At 37.1% G+C, this 27,057-nt stretch overlaps 1 protein-coding gene across 2 annotated transcripts in view; it reads right to left on the reverse strand.

Annotated features, from left to right (window-relative positions):
* Positions 1-26,790, reverse strand: part of RAD21 (RAD21 cohesin complex component) — a 28,743-nt gene extending 1,953 nt beyond the window's left edge. Inside the window, exons 1-13 of one of the 2 annotated variants that reach the window (XM_034668551.1) lie at positions 26,584-26,790; positions 19,072-19,246; positions 14,136-14,265; positions 12,051-12,150; positions 10,319-10,425; positions 9,233-9,439; positions 8,642-8,767; positions 8,197-8,319; positions 6,341-6,564; positions 5,091-5,250; positions 4,557-4,705; positions 2,226-2,375; positions 415-498 (exon numbers count right to left, since the gene is read on the reverse strand). In XM_034668551.1, the coding sequence (XP_034524442.1) occupies positions 415-498; positions 2,226-2,375; positions 4,557-4,705; positions 5,091-5,250; positions 6,341-6,564; positions 8,197-8,319; positions 8,642-8,767; positions 9,233-9,439; positions 10,319-10,425; positions 12,051-12,150; positions 14,136-14,265; positions 19,072-19,215 (1,704 nt within the window). In that variant the 5' untranslated portion in view covers positions 19,216-19,246; positions 26,584-26,790. Of the gene's footprint in view, positions 1-414; positions 499-2,225; positions 2,376-4,556; positions 4,706-5,090; positions 5,251-6,340; positions 6,565-8,196; positions 8,320-8,641; positions 8,768-9,232; positions 9,440-10,318; positions 10,426-12,050; positions 12,151-14,135; positions 14,266-19,071; positions 19,247-26,162; positions 26,479-26,583 lie in introns of those variants that run through there. The other variant, XM_002928385.4, reaches the window with a different exon arrangement.
* Between the last annotated feature and the right edge of the window lie 267 nt (positions 26,791-27,057).

A 27,057-nucleotide genomic window follows, 5' to 3' on the forward strand; every position in this document is an offset into this window, starting at 1 on the left:
AAAACTGAACACACACAGTTCCTAAAATTTCAACTTATTTTTAAAATCCAACTATCCTTTGACTCTATTTTGGGAAACCTTGAGCAACTTGCCTGGTATTTCACAGATGCTCAAAATATCTCATCTGTATCTGACTCGATAAATTTAACAATTCAACACATTAAAGATGCTCAACGAAAACCAAGAAGATGTAGACACACAGAGGCATTCTATAAACCACCACCACAGCTTCCCTTTGCCGCATAACCAGAGGAAAGCGTTCACCTGGCTGCTCTGCAGGCTTACTCTGGGCCTAACAATTTATGTATTAGAATGCACAGCACTGAAAAAGTAGGCTTGCTGGTTCTACCGTGTTGCTATTTTTTTAAGGGAGCAATGCCAAGTCTTTGCTCAAGTCAGGACTGGTGTACCTACCTGAAGCCCATGAAGCATCTGCTGAGTCCTTTTGTTCCATCTTCTTTCTTCTTGATCCTGATCACCTCCGGAAGCATCTTCATCCTGAATGAAAAGGCCCCAACACACAAAAAAGCTGACAAAAGTGGTCTACTGCAAAATGAACTATTTCCTTATGTCCTGAACGTTTTAATTTGAATTGTGTACTCTGAATAATAGAAAACTATAAATCTCTTAGCATCTAGTACGAACTCTGAAGCTTGTCTTTCTTAAATTATAGAAGAAAGTCTTCCGTATCTGCAAGCAAACATTTGGCTGGATGTAAGATTCTGTACTGGTCTACTAAGGATGTGGTCTACACTGCGTGGCCCCTGGATACTGCTGGTTGGTGAGCTATTGGTTACTGATTGGTCCCTGTTAAGATAATTAACTTATAAATCAGCTATGTCACTAAGCACACTCCTTATTTCAACTGAATGTATAAATATTTTTTCAGTAGCATGATCTTCTAGATGATTTATATTCTGGCAGATCCCAACCTCACTGTGGACCAGGATCAAAGACCACATAGTAGGAGATGAGTAAGTAGTACTGGTCTATACAGTGTTTCAAGAGAAATGGGGTATGGGGTGCATGGGTGACTCAGTCGGTTAAGCATCTTTCTTTGGCTGGGGTCATGGTCCCAAGGTTTTGGGATTGAGCCCCACTCAGGCGGGCTCCCTGATCAGCAGAGAGAGTCTGTTTCTCCTCCTCTCTCTGCTGTCCCCACCCTACCACCCACCACCCCTGGTCAAATAAAATCTTAAAAAAAAAAAAAAGGGGGGGGCTATAATCCATAATATTTGATTTCACTTGAGCTGCCCAGCTCCTAGCTACCTACAGGACTTGCCTTCTAAGTGACTTTCTAAACTCTGAAGTTGGCATGGAGCAACAGCTGAGATGCTTCCATGCTATGCTGGAACTACATACCACATTTCAAAGAGCAGGAGTTAAGGGCTTCATACATAATAGAAAGCACAACAATTTTAAATACTGATTCAACACTAAGTCTGAGATAATGGCATACCCTAGACTAGTAGCTCTGGGGCTAAATTTTTACTTAAAAAAAAACCAAAACAAAAAACCATAGTACTCCACTAAATGGTTGACATAATAATATAAAAATGTTACAAATACAAACGGATATTAATGAAAATATGTACCCAGTCCATAACCTGTGGTCTTAGAAGAATTTTAAAAGGCTTCAATGCTTCCTAGAAGATATTTTAAGGTTTTTATATTAAATTTAAACAAAGATCCAGAAAAAAGGGGGGTGGGACCTTGAAGAGCCAAATAAGGGCCCTGAAAATGAAATCCATTGTTAAAGTGCCTTTACTCAATCTATTTTAGCCAAGTCACATCTCACCCCAGTCTAATAAAAACAAAACTCCTACAAATGGAAAATGGTTATCAGATTTCCAGGCCACAGAGATGTCATACCAGAGGCAGATGCTGAAAGCAGTAAAAAACTGGCCACAACATAGTAAAACCAGCTACAAACAATCTAAAGTCAACTGAGAAATCAGTAAAAGGGCAGTCAGTCCTATGTCCTTCAAAGGCCTGCAAGGGAGCCAGTGAGTTACAGCACAGCATAAAATCTGATGTTGTTAATAATGATCTAGATCATTAAGAATTTGGTTACATGTTGTTTCTGTTTGAACATTTTTCATCACTGTTGACGCTCAACATCAATTACCTAGGCTCCACTATGAGAGTAAAAGAGCAGGTTGAAGATCTGCGCTCAGTCTGGGATAGGATTTATTTATTAAGTCTCTTTGCCAGTGTTTCCTTACCTCCTCCTCTTCATCATCTTCTTTCTCCTTCTCTTTCTCCTTCTCTTTCTCTGGTAGAAGTTCTAACTCCGGAATTAACTGACAGATATTTGGAGGCTCCTCAGGAGGCAGCTCTACAGGGGGTATTTCCACCTGCTCCACCTGCTGGGGCTTAAAGCAAGGGGAAGAAATACTGGGGTCATACTGCCATACTTCCTCATAATCAATAATTGATTATACCTTGTTCTTACAAAGCTTTAACAGAAGAAATTAACAAGCGTTTGTTCTTATACTTTTTAGGAACCAGTTACAAAGTCCATGTGAGAAATTTGTAAATCACAAGAAAAAAAAACCCCAAAACTTTCTGTAGTGGCATTTTAGGAAAAACCATACAACACGGAACCACCCACTAATGCAATGCAAAAAGGCTTTAACATTAAATAGCCTGTACCGTCACTCATTACTGCATGAAAATGTCTTACAGCTACAACAACTAAGCCTGGACTCTAAATAAGAGCTCTTATGCTCTTCTGGCAGCAAATAATAGGAAGGAGAAGATCATTTTTCTGAGTCTATCTCTTGAATTTTTCCTCTAAGGCTTAATATAAGCAGCTAAGAATGTTAAAAAAACAAGTTCTTCCAAGACTGTTGTGCTTGAGTAACCCACTCATTACCTGTCCCCACCCCTATTCCTGAGCTCATACAGAAAGATGCTCTTTTGGATAACTCTACCACCAGAAGGCACAGAAAAATAGTTCTTAAAATTGCAGAGGAATCTTCTGCCAGTACCTCTTGATGGGGGCTGAACCAACAGCCCAAGGTTAACTTATTCCAAAAATTTAAGATTGGGAAGTCTTACACTAGACCTTACTTCCCCTATAGTTTAGTTTTCCTACCCTAAATGAACTTAATGGTATAAAGTCTGCATGAAGTAGCCAGGTGTTGCCTTTTTTTTTTTTTTTAAGCGATTTGATAAGTATATTCTGATTATTTAGTAAGGTAGCCTAAAACTGTCTTATGTTGCAGGAACCTTCAACAGAATACAGAGCTGAGGAGTCAATCCATGCAATGGGGAAATCTTTTTTCAATAATGGTTCTGGGAAAACTGGACCACCATGAACATCAACCCAAAATGGATTAAAGACTTGAGTTTAAGACCTGAAGCCATAAAACTACTAGGAGAAAACATAGGACAGGTAAGCTCCTCAAAATAGATATTGCCAATGATTTTTGGATTTGACAGCAACGGCAATAAAAGCAAAAAAATAAGCAAGTAGGACTACAGGGATATATTTGGAACGCATTATACTAAGTGAAATAAGTCAAGGGAAGACAAATATATATGGTATCATTTACATGTAGAATCTAAAAAAGAAAGTGGAACTCGTAAAAGCAGAATGCAATGGTAGTTACTAGGGGTTAGAAAGATACTGCCAGGGGCGCCTGGGTGGCACAGCGGTTAAGCGTCTGCCTTCAGCTCAGGTAGTGATCCCGGCGTTATGGGATCGAGCCCCACATCAGGCTCCTCTGCTATGAGCCTGCTTCTTCCTCTCCCACTCCCCCTGCTTGTGTTCCCTCTCTCGCTGGCTGTCTCTATCTCTGTCAAATAAANAAAAAAAAAAAATCTTAAAAAAAAAAAAAAAAAAAAAAAGAAAGATACTGCCAGTTATAAGTTCTAGGGATCTAATACACGGTATGGTGATTATAGTTAATACTATAACATATACTTGAAAATAGCTAAGAGTAGATCTTAAAAGTTCTCAGGGCAAGAAAAAAATGTAATTATGTAAGGGCACAGATGCTATACACACATGTTGTGAAATGATTCCACAGTATCAAATCAGTGTTCCATACCGTAAACTAGTATGATATTGTATGTCAATTATCTCATTAAAACTGGAGAAAAAATGTTCAATCTTGCTAACGAAGAAAGCCAAAATTTTTAGAAAAAGGAACTAGGTGTTAATTTTAAAAGTTTGACTGTGTTCACTTTACTCATGACATACTTGAAGAATTTAACATGTTCCATGTATTATTTTTCATCTTTAATCTAAAATTGTGAGATTCACCCTGAACTAAACTGGAATCAAGTTTAGAGTCAAGGATTCCACATTAGAAAAGATGGTCACGTTAGGCCACTCTGAAACAGACTAAGAAGAGTCAGAAAGGTTCAAACTCCTGGAATATCTTCTCTCACTTAGGGCACACTGTGTTCACATCCTTGGCTGCCATTCTCTCTCTCCAGACCTGTTCCTTGGCAGTTTTTTCCTCAACCAAATATTTCAAAAGGACTACTTAGATAATACTTTTACTAGAGATGTAAAATTCTTGACAAGCGATGGGCTTACTTACAGGGATCACAGGCTCTGGGTCAATTTGTCCTGCTTTTCGCTTGACTCCCTGAGGAGGTGGTGGAGGCATGGCTGATTCATCAAAGGTTGTTCTGCTGGTCTCCATCACTGAATCCTGGAGGCGGGTTGGCTCTTCCACAATGGGCTCATCTGCAATTGGTCATATGAAGAGATGTGAATTATACAGTCTTCAACAATATTTCAGAGTTTACTTTAATACATTAAGACAAAAGTACTTTCTTAAGGCCAAATAAAAATTTTACCTCTGCAAAGATTACTCAATTTGTAACAATACACATGGAAAAGGTCACAATTCTACCACCTGTAATCTAATGCAGGATAATCCTGAGCAGAACATTACTCAGTCCGTTCTAAACTTTAAACCTTTCCAAAAACAGAAAGCTTCCTACTTCACATAGCAATCAACTGTATTTCCCTGTCCAAGAATTTGAGTGTACTCCTTTGTTCCTGATTTCTCTTACTCTGGCAATATACAGATAAGTCTTTATCAAGGAACTATTCCAACAGAACACACCAATGACATCACGCTGCGGGTGCTGCTGCTGCTGCTCCTCTCTGGGAACCTCTGGATTTTCAAATTCTTTGAGGAATTCATCCAAATTATCAGCTTCTCCTCCTTTCCTCCTTTTTCTAAGATCTTCTGGTACTAGTGGTGTAAGACAGCGTGTAAAGAGCTATTAAAAAAAAAAACCCAAAAACTCAATTATAAAATAAATCACATTAAAAATTCACTACTGACATTTCTACTTACCATTAAGTATATTTTAATATAGTTGTAATCAGTGTCTATATAATTCAGCATGACTTCTACTTAATGTTATATCCACACTTCATTACATCTTAATATTTTTAAATACAGGATAGCTGATTTTAAGTACAATGATTTTAGAAAAGTCAAAAATAAATGAAATTATCCACTGTCTTATAACTTGGAGATAAGCTGAGGGAAAGTTTAAAATTTTACTGTTATTTTCATATTCACACACTTAAAACTCCATGGAATGGAATCATACCAATTATATGGAAATCTTATAAACTGTCATTTTCAATAATTTTAATGACTGCATAACATTCAACTGAGTGGAGATACATGTATATAGGTGTGTATATATCACATTTGAACCATATTTTTTTCAGTTTAATTAGAACAATGTAATGAACATCTTCACAGAAATGGCTTTTTCCGTTATTTTGAATTACTTCCTTAGGAAAATGTCTAACAACGAGACCAGTGACTCAAAGAAATATTCTAAGGACTTTCTCTACTCAATAGTAAAATCTACCATAGAATCAACTGGTTCTATGTTTTTTCAAATTTAGAGTAACAGTCTCATAGCATTGCTTCACTGAGTTCTTCACTTCAGAACCTTGTTTTGGAAGTGCAGAACTTAAGGTGAGCAAAAAGGTCTTATGGGTGAAAATAATTCTCGTAACGCCAGAGAATTCTTTATTGTGGGAAAAGGAGAACCACTGCAGACTTGAAGCACAGTGTACACTAAGGCAAGAGAACGGCTGAAAAGGGAGAACTAGTATTAAAAACCTCAATGGCTTTTTAGTGTAGAAAAAAATTCCTTCTACATCTTTTAGAAATACAGGTATCAGCAGGACCTTTCAGTTCAGGTTATGTTCATTACATTGTGATTTAAGTTAAAAAAGGTGCCATATAGTTGAAAATATCTGATCAAAGATGTCAAAGGTTTTAAAAGTTAATTTTAAAAAATGGCCAAATATATATAGAATAAAAAATTCTGCACACTATATTACCTTCAGTAGTCTATTATTCCATAAAGGCTGAGCAGGTAAGGAGAAGAGTTTTTCCACTCCTCCTGTCTCTTTCCACATCATCAATTTCTTGGTGGGTGGTGCCAGATCCAAAGTAGTAACAATATCAGAATAATCACTAAGTTGGGCTCTAATTGTCTTACTATCCAACTCTTTGACACTGTCAACAATCAGCTTCCTCTTCCTCTTGGCTTTTGTTTCTTTGACTGGAATGACAGAAGAAAATAGTCATTTTCCTGTGAGGCCATCATGGAACACAGAGCTACCAGACTTGGTCTCATTGTATCCCTGCTTTTCTATATCCCTGGTAGAAAAGCCTCAAAAGGGCAGAGTCCGTTTTAAATACTGTTTTTGCAGTTCCATGTTGGACAGAGGCTGGCATACTATAGGTGCTCAATAAAAATCTGCTGAATTAATGAATATACACAGACTTTGGGAAAAATAAGTAAAATAATGCAAAAGCCAGTATGTTTTGCCCATGTAGGTTTATACAGATTTGGGCTCAAGTCCTGGGTTTTAGGACTTACTATTACACCTGAATGACCATTAAGAAAAGTTAACTTTATCTTGCTTATCTCTTTATTTCCTCTTTCAAATATGGCCAACCACTTACAGGAGTTTTAAAATACTTAAGTTCTCCATAAAGGGTTGCAATTACTATGATTCTTAGTGGAAAAGTTACAATTCATATATGGCAGCTGTACAAGCAGATTAAGTGGAAAAAAAAAAAAAAAGGTCCATACCCAGTCAGATGGACCTGGAACTCCATCCCAGTTATTTACTGTATATTCATTTCTAATCCTTACTAAAACTGCAAAGTAGGTGGCATTATCTCAATTTCTTAAGATACAAATAAGTTCCTCAAGGTTTTATCCTGTCAGAAATGTTATATGCCCAATGATTTTTCTCCATAAAATATTCAGGTAAAGATGTTACTCTGGACAGCCTCTGTCCAACCCTTATCCTCCAGCTGAGTTTCCTTCCTTCCCTGAAAGTCAAAGTTCTTAAAACAGCTGGCAAAACCTGACCATCCTACTTTAAACAGTGCATTGTATTCACCATCCTGCCTCATTTACAGTTCGCTATAATACCTGTCACTAATACAGTACATATTTTACTTACCCATGCTCCACTAATTAGTACTTAACTTCCACGAGGATAAACACTTGTTCATTGTTCTATTTTTAGTTTCTACACAGAGTAGGTGCCTAGCAAACATTCTTTATAAATGAGAAGCCCAAGTCACAATTTTTGGTGATCAAATTCTTGGAGAAAACCTAAGAAGTCAGTCTTGTTCTACTTAAAAGCAATAACTGTATCTTGAATTACACTCTGATTTACCATAAACCATCTAGAAATTTTACCTTCACATCCAAATTACACATCTTAACATGCTTCTTTTACTGAGAAGCAGCACCCCCAATATGTTTTGCTATGTCTAATTTTAGAATCTGTCACATTTCCAGTCAAAAAAAAAAAAATTCTTTAGGCTTTCCCAGATTGTAGCCCAACTATTAAACAATCTAGAACTTTGGAACAGATAATCAATCTGTACTTCAGTGTGAAATGCTCTGTAATGTTTTCTAATTGTTACTCCTGTGACTTATTATTTTGGGACCCCAAAAGACTACGATACAGGTTAGCAAAAAAACTTCTGTATTTTTATATTTCAGAACTTCTACGGGTATTCTCTAAGATACCTAGATTGTAATTGAAAACTCTGTAATAGATGAAAGAAGCTTGGCTATCTATCTAAAACAAGAGTAACGGAATAGACAAGAACCAAAATTAAGACGTTATGTTCTGAATTTTGTAAGTCAAAACGTCTGTCTGCTCACCAGTGATATCAATAGGTTCCAAAGCAAAAGCTTCTTCCTCATTTGGAACAAGTGTTGTCTGATCAGTCATGGTTGGCATTGGTTCAACAGGATCCACTGAATCTGGACTATCAGGCCCACCCACTATAAAAACAGAAATTTGATCACAAAAAGCATGGGTATTTAATACATCTCCTACAAATGGGGGAAAAAAAATCCCTTGAGAAATGAAAGAAACCCACTGATACCAATAACAAATACTTTTCTAGTTATGAAGGAGGCCCTCCGGAGGTGAACCTGGAGAGGTTCAGGGTTAAACATGAAAGAGAATCAATAATCATAAGCACTGTTTTTAAGGAGCTTTATAACTCAGTAAAAGCTGGAACTTTTAGTTTGTGGTCTTCTACAGTAATACCTTTTCAGCTTCATATAATCATGCCCACGTCACTGAACAGGAAATGCTTACTTGATACGTTATCATCCTCATCCATATCATCATGTGCAGGCTGTTCTGGCAACATCACACCTGCCTCAGACAGGGCAGGGGGATCGTCAAAGATACCACCATCATTATTACTTATAAGTTTGTCATCTGAAATAGAGAATATAATTTAGTTAGTATAACTTGAAAAAGAAATGCCAAAAGAATAGCCAATCACTGGGAAAATAAAATTACATTAAAATTAACTGAATTAAAAAATCTGCATTCAACTTGCGTCTGTTTCTCTTCAAGGTAGCATACAAAAGTATAATGGTATAGGAAAAAAATTCTATTTTCTAGCTCACATCTCTCTTTAAAACATTTAATATATCAAACACAAATACAGCAGTTTAAGAACTAGTAAAACTTAAAACTTTGAGACAAGCACCTTTAACAAAATCAGGTATTGCTGTAACATTTTAGGCTCTATTTTCACAGAACACTTGAATGAAATCAACTAGTCACAATCCACACAAGTATACCTAAAGAGTTGCTTATGACCCAGAATTAGCGACTGCTCTAATACACTGCAAATGAATAAAGAAATGTTAGAATAACGACCTTGTTGTCACCTACCTAATATACCACCATCATTTCCTTCTCCAAAATTGTCGTCTTTATATTGGTCTTCATATTCTAAATGATTAATTTTCTCATTCAGATTGCTGGTGCTCTGTTCAGGCTCTAACAGGAGGTTAGAAGCGCTAGTGCTCACTAACATGTCATCATCCTCAAAAGCACTTCCTTCTCTCATGATCTCACGATCATCCATTCCAAAGTCACCTGAACAAATTTTAGTTATCAGTTGAAATAAGTTACATTTACTGTTATAAAACAGCTAATGATTTCTTACAACTGGACTGTCACATTTGCTAACTGAAACCTTATTTGAGTATTAAAACATCCAGTTTAAAACTTTAAAACCTATAGCATCTATATTTCATAAACTGATTATGGGGCATGATTAGCAAATTCAAACACAGGCTCCAAATTAAGGTTATCCTAAATAGGTTAAGTAAATTTAAATATGTCTATAGGTTAGGTTGCATGAACATTTAGACTTAAACTTCATTAGAATGTGTTTTCATCAAGAAAGAATTTGGCTACCTGTTTTAAACACTATTCAAGAAGAATAGTAGATGGGGCGCCAGGGTGGCTCAGACAGTTAAGCATCTGCCTTCGGCCTCAGGTCGTGATCCTAGGGTGCTGGGAACGGCCTTGTATGGGGCTCTGTGATCAGCAGGAATTCTACTTCTCCCTCTCCCCTCAACCCACCCCACCTCTTGCTAGATCATTCTCTCTCAAAATCTTAAAAAAAAAAAGGTACATAATGAAATTATTTCCAAGTGATTAGTTTAAAACTGGGCATTACTTCAGTGTTGGGACTTTTCACACAGAGACATATATAGGTTCTATCAGTATGCAAAGCAGGAATAGGCAAAGAATGAACTCAAGTTTGGTGCATAAATGGAAATGGCTGATGCTTAATATACTAGTAGGAAAGCAAATTCTTTTCTTGATGAAAAAGGATTAGATGAAATTTTGTCCTTCTGTCATGATAAATGTAACATATGTCTGGGTTTTCTTTTTCAAATCACAAGTTGTGCTGCAACATAATTCTAACATTATTAGCTAGTGGCTAGCGATTTGTTTCTCTATTACCAAAATCATTTTCTTGTAGAATACTGATGTTCCCAACTTCTTCTCTCATGGTTATTTCTTCCACTCTACTCTGGTTCAGGCTGAACTGCTGGGCCACATCAATGTCACTTTAAAAGAATTTCAAATACATTTTAGTCTTAAGTCTCAGTGCAATGCATAAGGAAAAAAAAATCCTAATTCTCTCTACAAGGAAAAAACATACATACAAAGTCATCATGGTTTATAAGCCCTAATATTTGATTTGTATTTAGATTTAAAAACCATCACAGCAAGCAAAACAGAATTTGCTGAAATCACTACCTAGGTAATGTAATATACAGAGGAAAAACTTAAAAATGAAGTCTAGGTAGGTATGGGTTTTCATCAGGGTCATGGTATGAACTCTGAAGTTACCCAGCTTTTCTAAGAGTGTTTCTTCCTCTAACAAATTAATCTCTCATATTGTTTAAAAATATTAAATAAAAGACATGTGATATTAAGCAAAAACGTGGAATTACCATTGGCCAAATTCAGAATGAAAAATACTTCAAAACAAATGACCAGGTTTATTCAGGAAACAAATGGCAAGTAAAAGGATGAGAGACATCTGAGACATATCAACTAAATGCAGTCTGGATAATCTGTAGAGACCCTAACTTAAACAAACTGAAGAAAAAAAGGCCTGTGTGTTAACTGGGGACATTTGAATGCTGACTGAATATTACATTAAGAAATTACTAGAACTTATAGGTGGGATGTTATTATGGATAGATTTAGAAAATTCTTTACCTCAAAAGAGATACTGAAGTATTTACAGAGGAAGTAAGGTACCTACTCTTTAAAATAATCCAGTGGGGGTTGGAAGGTGAGTTGGGGAAACACATATGAAATAAAACTGGCAACATACTCATAACTGAAGAAACTGGTTTATCGCTATATGGGGCTCCTAATACTAATCTTTCTGCTTTTTAGCCGCTAAATTTCCACAATGAAAACTTTAAAAAAATACATTAGAAGAGAGAGAAAAAAAAAAGCAGCTAGACAGTACCTACATTAACTCACACACATCAAAATAAATCATAAATAGGAGTCATAGATCATTTTAAGCAGCAGAGAAATTTGTCCCTAAACATGGCGCTTGGTGTAAAGGGTTTCTTGGTTGTCAGTTGTGCTACTAAATCACACAGGAAGTTAGAGGCACATTCCCCGTCATGGTAAAGACAGCTGAATTTTGAGGACTTGAGAAAAGGGAAACACACTACACTATTCTGCTATAATAGCCATCTCTGTACAACCTTCCCCTCTTAAATGTATGTTGTGACATGATCTTTTCTTTCTCTTGAAAGAGTTATCTATATTTAAAAAAAAAAAGGAGAGAAACTGTGGCTCAGTATAGCCTGGCAAAGATGATAACCAGTAGATGACTTTATTATCTCCAAAGAAAAATCATGAAGCAATAGTTCATACTCACTGATATCATTATATAAAGCAGACACCTGGAAAACTGTTTAGTTTACACAAGCTTTGGCCTAAGCACATCAGAATTCTCCTATCTTAGCTTTGTTAAAGTTGGTATCTATACAAGTTTCTAGGTTACATGTTTCATATTTATACACTATCCTAATTGAAAGCATATGCATTTTAACCTCATGTTAACTTGATGACAAAATATTCCAAGGAAAACTGTATGCTTGATACTAGTAATGTTATTTGTAGACCAAGTCAACAATTAAAAGAGGGAGGAGGGACATACTCTAAGTCAGGCAGTGGCTGATCAAAGTCATGAAATTCTTCAGGTAAGGTAATAGCATTGTAAGCAGCTTCTCGATTTTCCTCAGGCAGGTCAACAACACCTGGAAGAGAAATGGTAAGCGTGAAGGCCTAAAGGTTATGCCACAGATTATCTAAAGAACAAAGGAAGGTAAAGTCAGTATAATTTCCTAAGGTTACAGTCTAAAAAGATTGATAATATATGCAAAGTACCACTGAAGCCCAAGTACTTTTGTTTTTCTATAATCATAAGCCAAGCTACTTGCTTTTCCAAAAACAAAGTCAAAGCACCACCTATGCATTAAGGTGATGTCTTTAAAAGGACATATCAACAAATGACAGTTTTCTCAATAAACATGAAATTTATAAGAGGAACGAATACAAAGGAGCACCCTATTAAAGAGGAGTTGGTTATTTTAGGGTAAGATTATTTTACATTACATTAATTATTTCTCTATATTCTTCAAGTGGTCTATACTAAAAATGCACTGCTTTTAAAGGCAAAAATAAAAAGCATGGTTATTGAAGCAAAATGCAATTAGCATCCATGTGTTAGAAATCATTCAAGTATCACAGCCTCTGCCTAAACATCTTTGGTTTTTGTTTTGTTTCAAGTTTTTATTTAAATTCCAGTTAATATAGAGTTTAATACTAGTTTTAGGAGAATTTAGTGATTCATCACATATAACACTTACATCTAAAAAGTGCCCACCTTAATACCCATCACCCATTTAGCTGACCCCCCACCCCCACCTCCCATCCAGCAACCTTGATGTTTGTTCTCTATAGTTAAGTGTCTCTTATGGTTTGCCTCCGTTTTCTTTCCTGTTTACCTGTTTCGTTTCTTAAATTCCACATGAGTGACATCAAATGGTATTTCCCTTTCTCTGACTTATTTTGCTTAGCTTAAGCTAGCTAACACTCTAGCTAGCTCCATCCGTGTCACTGCAAATGGCAAGATTTCATTCTTTTTGATGGCTGAATACTTCATTGTGTATGTGGGTGTACATAGACACCTCCCCCCCAACATCATCTTTATCCATTCATCAACGGACATTTGGGCTCTTTCCATAATTTGGCTATTATAGGTAATGCTGCTATAAACACTGGGGTGCATGTACCCCTTTGAATTATAGTGTTTTTGTATCCTTTGGATAAGTTCCTAGTAGTGCAACTGCTGGATCATAAGGTAGTTCTTTAATTTTTGAGGAACTTCCATACTGTTCTCCAGAGTGGCTGTACCAGTTTGCATTCCCACCAACAGTGTAAGAGGGTTCCACTTTTTCCACAACCTTGCCAACATCTGTTGTTCCCTGGGTTGTTCATTTTAGCCATTCTGACATGTGTGAAGTGATATCTCATTGTAGTTTTGATTTGTATTTCCCTGATGAGTGATATTGACCATCTTTTCATGTGTCAGTTAGCCATCTGTATAAACATCTTACTTTTAAATAAAATCTTAGATCTCAAAATCTTCACTGTTCATATATTAAAATAAAGTACTAAAATATAGCCGCTGCAGAAACTACTGTATAAGGCATCTCTCCTATACACTGATTATTTTAATTACAATAAACTTTCATCAGTGCCTTAAAAAATTATAAAGTGATACATGAATTCAGATAAATACCAATTATTACCTATGGAAATTTGGTTCCTAGAGCCCAGCTTTAGAATCAATCATTACCTAAGCTCAAACAACAAAAAACTATAGAAAACATTTAATAAATGTCTCAAGTTAAAAGTGAATTTTAAGAATATGCTAAAATTATTCAGAAAAAAATTTTAAACCCTAAGATTTTCTTTTCTGAGCTACATTAAAAAAAAAAAACCATGTAACAGTTTTCAACTTTTTGACTCTTCAGTTCTATAAAAGCTGATGAAAAGGGGTTAAAAAAAGGAGTGATTGTCAAAATTCCAAATGAATGACAGACGTGGGTTTCTTCCCTTGAACCACTGCCTCTCCAAGCCTTGCCCTATTTTTGAAGGGATCTAGAATATATGCTTTGCAGTTTTTCACACCACATAAAACTCCAAGGTTTAAAAAAAATAAATAAGGCAACGATACCTGGCCGAAAAGCCATCTTTATCTTAATGAATGCTTCATTACAGTCTGCAAGGAGGTATTTGGCTTTTCTGTGATAGATACGAACTACTCCCAGTAAGAGGTGTCCTGATGTTCGGAGTGCCATCTTCACCTATGAGCAAAATTTTAATATTAATCTAATTTATAAAGTTAATTTTTTGGTTTTAGAGGTAATCATACTTCAAAAGCTTGTATTCTGTGCAATTTATAGGCAGCTTTTACTTTATCATTTATGTGAAGTTTCCTAATAATCACTTATATTTATTTTATTCATGCCTTTACCTGTAAATCCTGAGTATCCACAAAGAACACACCAGTAGTAATTCATTAGTTAACACAGATATGAAGGTAGCTATGAAGCAGGTAGTAAAGTACTCCACAGATCGCTGTCACAAGCACATTAAGGAATATGGAGCACTTTTGGGTTGCCAATCCGTAGCTCTTGCTCCTTGCTGGCTAACTGAACTCTGATTATGTTTGGGAAGTGAACGTCCCCAGCCTTGAAGAACTGACTCATTCCTCTTTGCTAATGCTTCTTGAGTGGGCACAAAACCCAGTTCGACCAACAAGAAAAACGAGTGAAGTAATAAGTCCGTTTCTGAGAGAGATTTTCCCAATAAAAGAAGAACGCCTGCCTCTTTCTTCTCCCTTCCTGTGTTGTGAGCATATGGGGTTTGGAGCTGCTTGTAGTCACGAGGCCGTAAGTATAAGGACAAGAAACCAACACAAGATTGGTGAGTCCTGGGGCGCCTGGGTGGCTCAGTCAGTTGGGCATCCAACTCTCAGTTTTGGCTCAGGTCATGATCTCAGGATTGTGGGATCGAGCCCTGCATGGGGCTTATGCTCAGTGCAGAGTCTGCTTGGGGCTCTCTCTCCCTCTTCCTCTGCACCCCCTCCAAAAAAATAAATCTTTAAAAAGAAAAAAAATTGGTGAGTCTTTTAGATGAATGACATCATTGAACCGCTCAACTAATCCTAAATCTTCCTATTTCTAAACTTCTAGTTAAGTAAGACTGTTAATTTCCTTATTGTTTAAGCCACTTTTCACTGAGTTTTTATCAGTTGACTGGAAGGCAAACAAACTAATAAAGGATAATGGTAACCCATCTTTTTTCACAAGAAAATATACTCCTCTGCCTGTTTTTTTCAAGGTAGATCTCAATCAACACTTATGTGGGATCCACTGTGTGAGATGCAGTAGTTGGGAAAGAAGAAAAGCAAGCATCCAATCTAAATAGAATGATTCAAAATTCCTCTGGCTATAATATGGAAAAATTTTTGAGAACAAAACAACATGAACTCAAACTTTCCCAGACTATTTTCCAAATCATACCATAAAAAACCTCAAATTCTAAAGTAGCAAATAAAGTTAATCATTTGCTTAAAGTTATGATTAATGTTACTTATAAAATAAAACGCTATCTTTAAGTTATATGTGTACTGTCAAAACAGCAGCCTAGGATTCTATTTGTAATGATTCTCAGGCTCTACATTTATGGCAAATTCACATGACTTACAGCACAAGTTATGAAATTTACTGCTCTAAATTCTTAGGTATTTAAAATTATAAATTTGTGATCAAATCTAGACTTACATGAAAAATCCTTGATATGAAAAGTAATACCCAATTAAAACACTGCAACTAATGGAAAAAGAGAATCTACTTTTATGATGTGGTTTTAGGAAATTTAAAATACTGACTACACCTTCACTTTAAGAAAGGAGGAGGGGTTTAAAACTCTGCGTGCCATTATCTTGTAAAGGATTAGCAACTTTGAAAAAAGGTGGTTTGGGCAAAAGCTTTCTTTGTATATTAGTTTGGTTCAGAGTTTAACATAGGAATAGGTAAAATGAAGTATGGCATTTTTGTTGAGCTAGCTCATGTTAAGAATGTAGGTGTAGGTGCGCCTGGGTGGCACAGCGGTTAAGCGTCTGCCTTCGGCTCAGGTAGTGATCCCGGCGTTGTGGGATTGAGCCCCACATCGGGCTTCCTCTGCTATGAGCCTGCTTCTTCCTCTCCCACTCCCCCTGCTTGTGTTCCCTCTCTTGCTGGCTGTCTCTATCTTTGTTAAATAAATAAATAAAATCTTTAAAAAATAAATAAAATAAATAAAGAATGTAGGTGTAATAAGGAATACAGGCTACATACCCAGAAAAAGCTCTAGAGATTACCAGTGGCTGTTCCAATGGAGGGGTGGGGGTAGGAGGGGCAAAAGGCACGCAGCTGCAACTGAGCTATACGTCTGACACTTGTTTGAAACAACCAAACCAACATTTACCCATAACAAGAACTGCACACCAAGATCAAACATTAGAAATTTTCAGGTCAGTTCACTCTGTGGAAGTATCTTTATATTTTATCAAAATAAAACAAGATCAATCAAATAACCCACTTAAAAAGTTATTCTTTCTCTCACATACAGTCCAGTCTTTTACATTATTCCTGAATCATGTGCCTACATACTTTCATGTATCAGATGGTCTTGTACTCTTTTGTAGCCTCTCTAATAGGGTACAAAGTACTCTGCACATACTATGAAAAAATCTGTTATCCTTTTAAGCCAAATCACCCTCAATATGTATTTGTAGATATTAAAGATTAGTCACACATATTAATTTCAAGAAAACAGCTCAACTTCTCCTATTTCCATTTACTTACCTCAGTAAGCATTTCTATAAAAAGTAGAAAATATAGGTCTCATACAATTTGACCAGCAGTGCAAACTGATACTATCTCCCCACGGAGCAAACTATGAATGCATATTAGAAATCTTTAAGTGTGTATCACCCGACCCATCAATTACATTCCTAAACGTCAACATTAAGGAAAAATTTACAGATGTGTACAAAGATCACTGAATGTGAAGCTTCTCTATGCAATACTGGTTTTGATGTATTCTAAACTCCCATAAAAATTAATTCAAAAAAGACACAGATGTGAACAAAATATTTTGCAAGCAATGTTTATTCAATGGTTACTTTTTAAAAAAGAGGAAAGTAAACCTGTAGTCCTACTATCTAGAGAGATCTTTGTTATTTTAATACACTGTACAGGGCCAGAGGAATTAAAATTCAAGAAATTAGTAAAAAATATAGATTATCCAAAAAAGAGACTGGTAAAATAAATCACGTACAATCAAAACAATGAATTGCAGGTCCATAATCCTTTATCTTAAATCCTACAGGCCAAATGTGTTTTGGAATTCAGAGCTTTGTGGTTATAAAGAGAACGCACTGCATATGATATATATTAAGACATTCCCAGCAGCATCTATTTAGAGCAGTTTCTAATAATCATATATGTTAGTGATTCTATAGTGAATATATGAATACACAAGTGACCTTACTTCAGTTTCTGTCAAGTCTGTTCCCATTTTTTGTACTTAAATTCTGTGGATAAGAGACTATGACACTGTATAATGCAACATTAAAAATGATGATAAAGCTATGAAGAGTTTTTCCTGAATGCAGACTTGTTATAAAACATATAATTCAGTTGTGTACACATATAATGAGAAAAATTATGTGTAAAAACATGCACACGTTTTAGAAGGCATACCAAAACACTAAAGGCTTCTCTAGGTGGTAGGACTAGAGATCACCTATTTTCCTGTTTGTAAAGTTTTTATTTTAATATTGTCTTAGAAACGACATGATAGAAATGTCCTTAACCGTAATAAAATCCACCAACTGTAACTCTAAAACCAGCCAAAATTCCACAGACAGATGGAAATTTTATAATTTAGCTCTAATTACAAATACAAACTTTCACTTTTTCACCTAGAACATATTCTTTCGCTCATGACTTTTCTGAACAAGTATCTTCCAGATCCCAAGTTTATTCCTTTGAGATCCCCTAGCTCTTTCAGCAATAAGGAACTACTCTTATTTAACAAACTATGGCAGCCAGCAGCATCCAAACTGCCAATTCTAAGAGTAGCTACCAATGCTGGTCCAGACAGCTGTGATCTGGAACATTTTCTCCACAGGAAAATGGGTGCATGTATGTGTTAATACAAAGTCCAGGAAAGGACCTTTAAAACACAGATGTTTAATATATATACACAGATATATATAAAGGACTTTTCCTTTGAGATTAGTCCTTATACATTTTTGAAATCAATGTATCTGTTTTTCAATGAAGTACTAATGATGTTAATAGCTGTAATTGTGTCTGTGTGTTCTGAAGTCCTTTCTTGGCAACACAAAAACCCTGGATTACTTCCAGTTACACTATTTGTGAAATCCAAGGGTGAAAACCACTGCTTCAGAACAGTTTCAGAGGATGTCAATTAAAGCTCCTCTACGCACAGAGAAGTAAACAAGGCAGATAAGGAAAGGACTTTCATGAGGCTTCCATTCTAGTGGGAGACACAGTAATTAAATATTTAGGAGAACAGCACGCAAGTATAAAAGTTTTGAGACAGGGAAAAAGCTGAGTATCTTCAAGAAACAGCAACAAGCTGGGTATTTTCAAGAAACAGCAAGTAGGCCTGTGAAGCTAAGAAGGAACAAGCGTTATGAACACTATCTACTAGGTGGGTAAGACAATTAGATCTGATCCCTACAACCTTTCCCAATTAATGGATCCTTTTTTCAAATATTTTGTAAATTCCCAAATTAGAAACATTTATATACATATTTAAGTACAAAAACATCTAGAAGGATAAATACAAAATATCTGGATACTGCCTGACCTCATACTTACTTACCTACCATGAAAACTGGCAAATCAAAGTATATGTGCACTTATAGGATTTTAAAAGGGAATAGCATACCAAACTGGAACTATGAATAATCTACAAATTTTTCTTTGCCTCCAATATACACAGATGTCAACCTAAAATTCTACAGATTTCTACTTTACGTATCAATAAACAATCAACAAAGTGAACAAAAATACCAACATCAAACATACCTTTGGTGAGATGATACTCTCCACACTGCTCTCTAAATTACACTCAAACACATGGGCTTTGGTTAGCTTCTTATCCCAATGGGCCGCTAGCCAAATTTTGGCCAGAGGCCCTCTCTTACTGAGGACAAAATGTGCGTAGAACATTGTGCCGGCTGATTATGAAACAGGAGGAAACCTGAAAGGGAAAAAAAGTTAATATAAATACCATATGAAAACAAAGATTCACCAAGACATATGAGAAATCTGAAAATAGTTTCCAATTCTTTTCAGTATGAGAACTATGAAAGGTTTGAGTAAAGTACAATACACATTAAAAAGAAAACCCACCTATTGCTTAGTTTTGAGAGGACAAGACCTCAAAAATTTTAAGAGCTGAAGGGAAGGGACAAAAGAGCCAAACCACTTTCATATTCCAAATAAAACTGCCAGGGTTTTGTTTTTTAGTAAAAATTGTCACCAGAAAACTCTTGTTCATTTTGAAGTTCCATCAAGTGTTCATCGCATTCCTATCCCGATTATGGACTATGGAGTCTGATTCTGGCCAAAAGCTAGATAACATATTCTTCATGGCAAGAAAGTATGTCCAAGAAGAAAGCCACTCAGGCACAGATATTAATTAATGTGTAAATTTCCATTTTTTAGAACCCCATTAACAATTGATACTCAGCTAGATGCTTTATATAATAACCACTATCTCGTGACAAGCACTGTGGTAATAAGCATTTCATATTGCACCAAATAAAGATAAACAGGAGGGTTGGTCCCATTTTACAGATAAGTAGTTTAGAAAAACTGAGGCTTAAAAAGTATTTTATCTATATCTATATAGGTATATGTATACTTTTCCCAACTCAGGAATTCAAAAAGCACTTGTCCAGTTATAATTTAAATACTGTATTCAGGACAATGACACAGTGTAACATTTATCTTATGACTAAAGTAGCCTTGGTAGAAATACAACACGTGTTATTCACATTTTATTTTTCTTTCAGCAAGCTATGTATAAATATATGGGGGGAAAAAGTAGCTTAAAAACTCCAGGTTGGAGAGTACATTATCTGCCCATGTTTCCTATATTTCCTGTGTTGAGAGTTTCCTTATATTATTTATTTTCCCTCTTTTTTACAGAAGATTTAAAAAATCTACCTTGCCAGATGAATTTTTTTCTAAAATGCCCAGGACTAGATGATATATGTCATGTTTTTACAGAAACAAATTCAAGCACATCTGTAGCACATGAAAAGTACTTAAACATTTTAAAAACATTTTTGATCTTGAAATAATTACAGATTCACAGGAGTCTCAGAAATAGTACAGAGAGGTCCCACTTACCCTTTTCCGGTTTCCCCCAATGGTGACATCTTACATACAGTATCAAAACCAGGACAGTGACAATGGTACATGTCTATGTATAATTCTATGCAATTTTATCACATGTGCAGATTTGTGTAACCACCACTGTGAGGGAATAAAATGCAAAACTAATTCATCAACACAAAGCTCGCTCTCTCCTATCTCTATCTCCTATTTAAATTGTCACACCCATTTTGTCATATTGAGAATGTTATATAAATGGAATCATACAGTACGTGACCTTTTGGATTCAGCCATTTAACACTCTTTGAAATCCACCCAAATTATTGCATGTATCAATAGTATGTTCCTTTTTCATCACAGACTAGCATTCCATGAGATGAACATACCACTATTTGCTTTGTCAATCACCTATTGAAGGATATTTGGCTGTTTCCAGCTTGAGGCTGTTTCAAATAAAGCTGCTATAAATCTACGTATATAAACTTATAGTGAACAGAGTTTTCATTTTCTGGGACAAATGTCCTGACATATGACTGCTGGGTAGCATGATAAGTGACAGTTTAGTTTTAAAAGAAACTTTAACATAAAGCCTGTCAAAATCCTAGCGAGTTTTCTTTATAGCCATTCACAAGATTTTTGTAAAATTTATATGGAAAGACAAAGGAATGGGAATAGGTAAAACTTTTTTTTTTTTTAAAAGAATATAGTGGGATGAATTTGTCTAACCAATTTCAAGATTTACATAGCTACAATAGTCAACATTGTTTGGCAGACAGAAAAACATACAGATCAATGAAACAGGACAGGGAACCCACAAATCCACATAAATAAGTCCAACTGATTTTTCATAAAGATGAAGCAGCTTGACACAGGGGAAAGGATAGTCTTTTCAACAAATAATGCTTGGGTGATTGGACATCATCCACAAGGGGGGAAAGAGAATCCTGATCCTCACACATTATATAAAAAGTAATTCAAAATAAATCACAGACTTAAATGTAAAAGTTTAAAATTTTTAGAAAAAAAAAGAGGGAAAAAACTTTGGTACACCTAAATGTTGGTAAATCTTTTTTTTTTTTTTTTTTGAGAGAGAGAGAAAGAGACAGAGCGTGCATTATTTTTTGAGAGAGAAAGAGAGGGCGCACAAATGGGGAGCAGGAGAGGGAGAAGCAGACTCCCTGCTAAGTAGGCCCCTGGGATCATGACATGAGGCAGACACTTAACTGACTGAACCACCCAGGCGCCCAGTAAGAGTTTTTACACAGGACACCAAAAACATGTCCCATAGAGGGGGAAAAAAAATGAATTGACCTTTATCAAATTAAGAAATTCTGTTCTATGAAAGAGCTCACCGAGAATGTAAAGTACAAAATGGGAAAAAATTTTGAAAATGACATATCTGACAGGGACCTGGATCCAGAATAAAGAATTCTAAAAACTCAAGTAAGAAAATCTAATTAGAAAATGAGCAAAAGAAATTTTACAGAAAAGGACATACGGCAAATAAGAACAAGATGTTCACCATCACCAGTCATTAAGAAAATGCAAATTTAGGGGTGCCTGGGTGGCACAGCGGTTAAGCGTCTGCCTTCAGCTCAGGGCGTGATCCCTATGGGATCGAGCCCCACATCAGGCTCCTCCGCTATGAGCCTGCTTCTTCCTCTCCCACTCCCCCTGCTTGTGTTCCCTCTCTCACTGGCTGTCTCTAACTCTGTCAAATAAATAAATAAAATCTTTAAAAAAAAAAAAAAAAGCAAATTTAGACCCGTGAGAGATCACTGCACATCTACTGAAAGACCTAAAATAAAAAATAATGGCAACACCAAAGCCCAGTGAAGATATACAGAAGCTTCATCCCTTATACACTGCTAGTGGGAATAAAAATTCCTTTTTGAATTAGCTTAAAAGAATCCAAAGTAAAACCTAATTTTCATGTTTTTAGAGAGACTGTAAATTTTAGAATGAGAATTTTGCTTACTGTACTTTTAATTAAAAACTGTGCCCATTCTTTCCAGTGATGTACAGAAACTATTATTTAAACATATCACAGGCAAGAGACTTAATGACTGTCAAAAATGTTTGAAAGGGTGGAGGGTGGTAATTCAATCAAGTTTGCCTCCTCTCCATTTTCCATCACTTAACAGCAAAGGGTCCTGAAATTCTCATTTGCTGAACCAGATGTTCCCAGTGGATCATTAATGTACATCAGGAAAGTTGTCTCCAAAGAAAAAAAACAGGCTTCATCAATTGCCCAATGTTGTGAACTCTTTCTCTCAAATGTGAAGTTAAGAAAAGAACTAAGGAATACGAAACTAGGAAGAATTCAGATCAAATACGCTAAGGTAGAAGAATTAAATGATAACACCTCAAGTGTATCTCATATCCTGCTCAGCAGTATTTTATAGTTCAAAATATGCTTCCCATAATCAATGAACCTATGTTGCAAAGCAGTGCTTTTAACTTTAAGCCTAAACGTTAGTGTGAAAATTAAGTTGCATCTACACTATAAAGTCTACAGGATTTTGTAGAAATTCAATATGGCAGTGTGTTCTTAGAAATACAGTCACCGTCATACACATGAAGTCCCAAGTTTTACTGCAGAACATAGCTGTGTTCCAAATAAAAATCTCCTTAATATTTAGCACTTAGAATACTGCCTGCCGCACGTCAACTACTACATATGTGCTTAATGAATAAGGAAATGAGATACACCAAGTGATCTCATAATTGACACATGTAAAAAATTCTGGAGATTTTAGAAATTAAAACTACTGGTGCTTTCAACAGGTGTCAGTAGCTCATGGCCAGGACTTAAGCTCCGGTCAGAGTACCATGCCTAAAATATCCCAGCTATGCGGAGGCAGAGATTCCTAAATAGATGCTTTCTTGGCACGGGACGGGGGTAAGTAAAGCAGAGTGGTGCTAAAATTAATCTGGGAAACAATTAGCAAGAGGAAATCACCCTAATAACTAAAGGAAGCCTGAAGCACTGTGGTGGATCAACTACTGGCTTATATCTAAAGAAGGAGAAAGTATAATCATTGCTTTTAAACAATCTTTTTAGTATTACTTAGTATTACTATACTTTAACCAATCTTAAAAAAAGAAGTCGATTAATCTAGTATTACTATACTTTAACCAATCTTAAAAAAAGAAGTCGATTAATCTCTGTAGATTCTGAATTTCTGTAGATCTCTGTTAATCCTTTGCAAAAGATCTTAGCATAAAGCCTACATCTGGTCCCAGAGCATAGCTTAGCAATTTCATGATTTCTCATTTTTTTCCTAAAGCAGCAAACTTTTTCAATATATCCTAAAAAGTAACTTCATGTTTTTACAATATGAATTATGGTATTTTACTCATCTCTTAGGAAACAGGGCAGGACAATGGTTGTATAAATTGGTATGACCTCTTTGAAGGGCAATTTGCAAACACCTTATGAAAATCTCAAACATTCATACTTTCAAACCAGAAATTGCACTTCCAGTAATAATGCCAAAGATATACTTGGAGACGTAAAATATTAGTAACAAAAATCTTAAAAAATCTCACTAAGATCTAAGAATTTTGTGTGTCCATCTTCATGACAGCCGTATGAGATAAGTACTGGCCCATTTTAAAGACCAGAAAACGAGAGAAAAGGAGAGGACAATGTGCCAAAGGTCACTAGCATTTAATGCGAGTGGGAACTTGAATTTCAGAGCCTACACTTCTAACTGCAATACTGCGTTGCCCTGCCAGCATGACTTTTAATGGCAAAATATCAGAAATAACTTACCTAGCTGCTAATTAGCGACTTTTAACAAATTAATACAGCCAAAAACAATTCCATGTGGCCTTAAACAATGATACACATATATGTATTTAAAATAAAGGGAGGGCTCTAATATATATGTAATGCACTTGCATAAAATATCTGTGGCTTACAGATGAAAATGATGACACCGGTTACCTTTGGAAAGTGGGTCTGCTGGGAAAGTGAGACCTACCTTTTCGTACTGCTTTAACTTGGAACATACACAAATATCACCTACTCAAAGTAAATACTATTATACTGGAAGTCAAGACTCAATCCTGCTTTGCCATTAACTAGCAGCTTAAGGTGCTTAGTCTGTGTGGTTCATTTTCACAAACTATAAACACCTGGAAGATTGAAATTCAGGGATTTGTTAACCTTGGAAAACGTCTATACCTAACTCATGTAATAATGTAATTATCTCTGGGGGATTGGGGAGTGTCTCAAGAACAGAAGTTACTTCCAACCCTGCACACTAGAGCTCCCCACCCTTTTGGTACTAACATTCTTCGAACAAGAGTTTTACAATCAGAAGGTCCTAGACTCAAATTCTGCTCCCTCCTTAGTTGTTTAGTAAGGGTTAAAAGTTACTTAACATTTGAGTCTTAGCTTTCCCATCTATAAAAAGAGGATATTTACCAAACAGGATTATAAGAATGAAATAGAACAGCAAACCAACACAATCCCACTGTAGACGTAAGTAAACAGTAACTTTGAAAAAAATTTCACAGCAGAGCATATACAGGTCGGCAAGATTATGCCTAACCAGACATCACCTTTAAACAAACACAAAACCTTTATTTCTCAAAAATTAGAAATTTCCTCTCTGTGCTAAAATGTAAAAGACAAAATTTATCAGAGTATGTGTTCTAATAAACAGAAATTCATCAGGAAAGAAATAATCAACTTTAACAATACTTTAAACATACGCCACTCAAGAAAACTTGATTCCAGAGTGTACTAATGTGCTGTCCTTATAAATAACAAAAAAATTAGGTTACACTCTGCTAATGTAATTCTAGTTTTGTATAAAAAGCACTATGTCCATTAGTTATGCACTGCTGTCACCTCAACCATTTACGAAGTGTTAAATAATTTAATCACTGGATATGGTATATGTCATCAGTGTCTTTTCAAAAATAATTGAGTTGCCTCCAACATTAAAAAAGGAAATTTAATGACTCTACAACTTAGGAAATCTTCTCCAGCCTGTCTCCAAAATTCTGCCAACTCACACAGGTCACTGGCATTTGCATTCATTTTATGAAAATAATAATTTTTTCCTGGAATTTAGTGATGATTCTAAAACAGCATTATGAGAGCAAATATTAACTTTCGCTTGCAAAGAGAGCTGATAAACACAAGCCTTTACCAGAAAGCCTTATAAACGCAAGCGCGTTTCTGAACGCTTAAGACAGCCTTACAAATCATAGGGTGGGCAAACCCTCCAGCGTTTCCTTCTTTCAAATTTGAAGAAGGCCGCTATATCTGGCAGCACAACTAGACAGTTTCACCCCACTCCATCACAACGGATTAATCGCAAAGCCTTTCCCGGCGAGCAAAAAGACGTCAATCATTTGTCAGAAACACACACCTTCTTCCCAAAGCGTCTCTATATCAGTACCAAAACACTCAAGATCCCTAATCATTAGAAAAGTGGGGGGGGGGGACACCAATTATGCTAATTTCCTAAGAATCAGAAGCAACTTCCCTTGGTCGGGTTTTCTATTGGTCTGTCCAATAGGTAACATTCCCAACGTAAAATGTTTCCTTTAAAAAAGGGGAGGGGGGGCAGCAGTCCCTGGCGAGGGGCCCGCCGCCGTGGTGCGGCCCCACAGCGCCCGCGAAGGGAAGGCCCGCACGTCGCCGACCTCAGAACCCAAGCTCGGCGAACGGTTGATGCCCCTTCGAGATGCCATCGCGGGCGCCGACCCGCCGCCGCCTCCCGCCCCGTGTCTTCCTAGACAGCCATTTTTACCGGAGTAGGCGGCCCAGTCCCCAGAGCGGGCTCGTTCAAACCTCCGCCTCTCCCTCCGCGGCGCAGGGTTTCCTCTACCTCCTCCGGGAGATGCGGCTCCCGAGGGACTGGCGGAGTAACGGCTTTCTGGGCCTTAGAACGGACCAGAACCATTTGTTACCAAACAAGCGATAATGCGCGCCCAGGCTGCGCGGGTACTGGCCGAGGGCGGGCCGGGGGGAAGAGGCCTGGGCGGGCGGCGCTGCCGTTCCGGAGCTCGGAGGGTGGCAGCACGGCCACTGTCCCGGGGCGCGGCGAGTGCTCTTCTCCCTCGCTTCCCCCGCCCCCCACCCCCCCGAGTCTGGCTCCTAGACGGCAAGACGGCAAGGAAAGGGTAGGCGGAGGGAGCCCGAGGATAAGTGGGGCTGGCCGAGTATCTTACCTTGCTCTCCGCCGGGAGTTGGGGGCTGGGTGGCCTGGGGAGGGGAAAAAGGGTCGGGGGAGGGGGCGGGGAAAGGGGGGGAGCCCCTGTGAGGTGTAGGTTCGGAGCAGCTCCCGCCGCCGCCACAGCCACCGCCTCCTTTCCGATTCACTCAAACAAACAAGATGGCTGCCGTTACGCCGCGGCTCTTCCTGCCGCCCAAATCCTCGGTTCAAATCGGCAGGATGTTTACGGTCAAAATGGTATCTATGCGCCTGCGCAGCCTGCCTAAGCCCTTGAAGCAGCGACGCAGGCGCAGTGACCATTTCCTTTTCTTTGGACCCCGCCCTCTGGTTGTGCAGCCTCCGAACTGAGCAAGCGCAAAGGTGATTCTCTTGCTAGAGGGTCTACAAGCGTTGCGGACCTGGCAGAGAGCCCACGCGCAGTGCTTGCTAGTGGCGTGAATATCTGGGTTTACCGTTATTATGCTTGTTT

Source organism: Ailuropoda melanoleuca, chromosome 9 (genome assembly GCF_002007445.2).
Source record: "Ailuropoda melanoleuca isolate Jingjing chromosome 9, ASM200744v2, whole genome shotgun sequence".
NCBI lineage: Eukaryota > Metazoa > Chordata > Mammalia > Carnivora > Ursidae > Ailuropoda > Ailuropoda melanoleuca.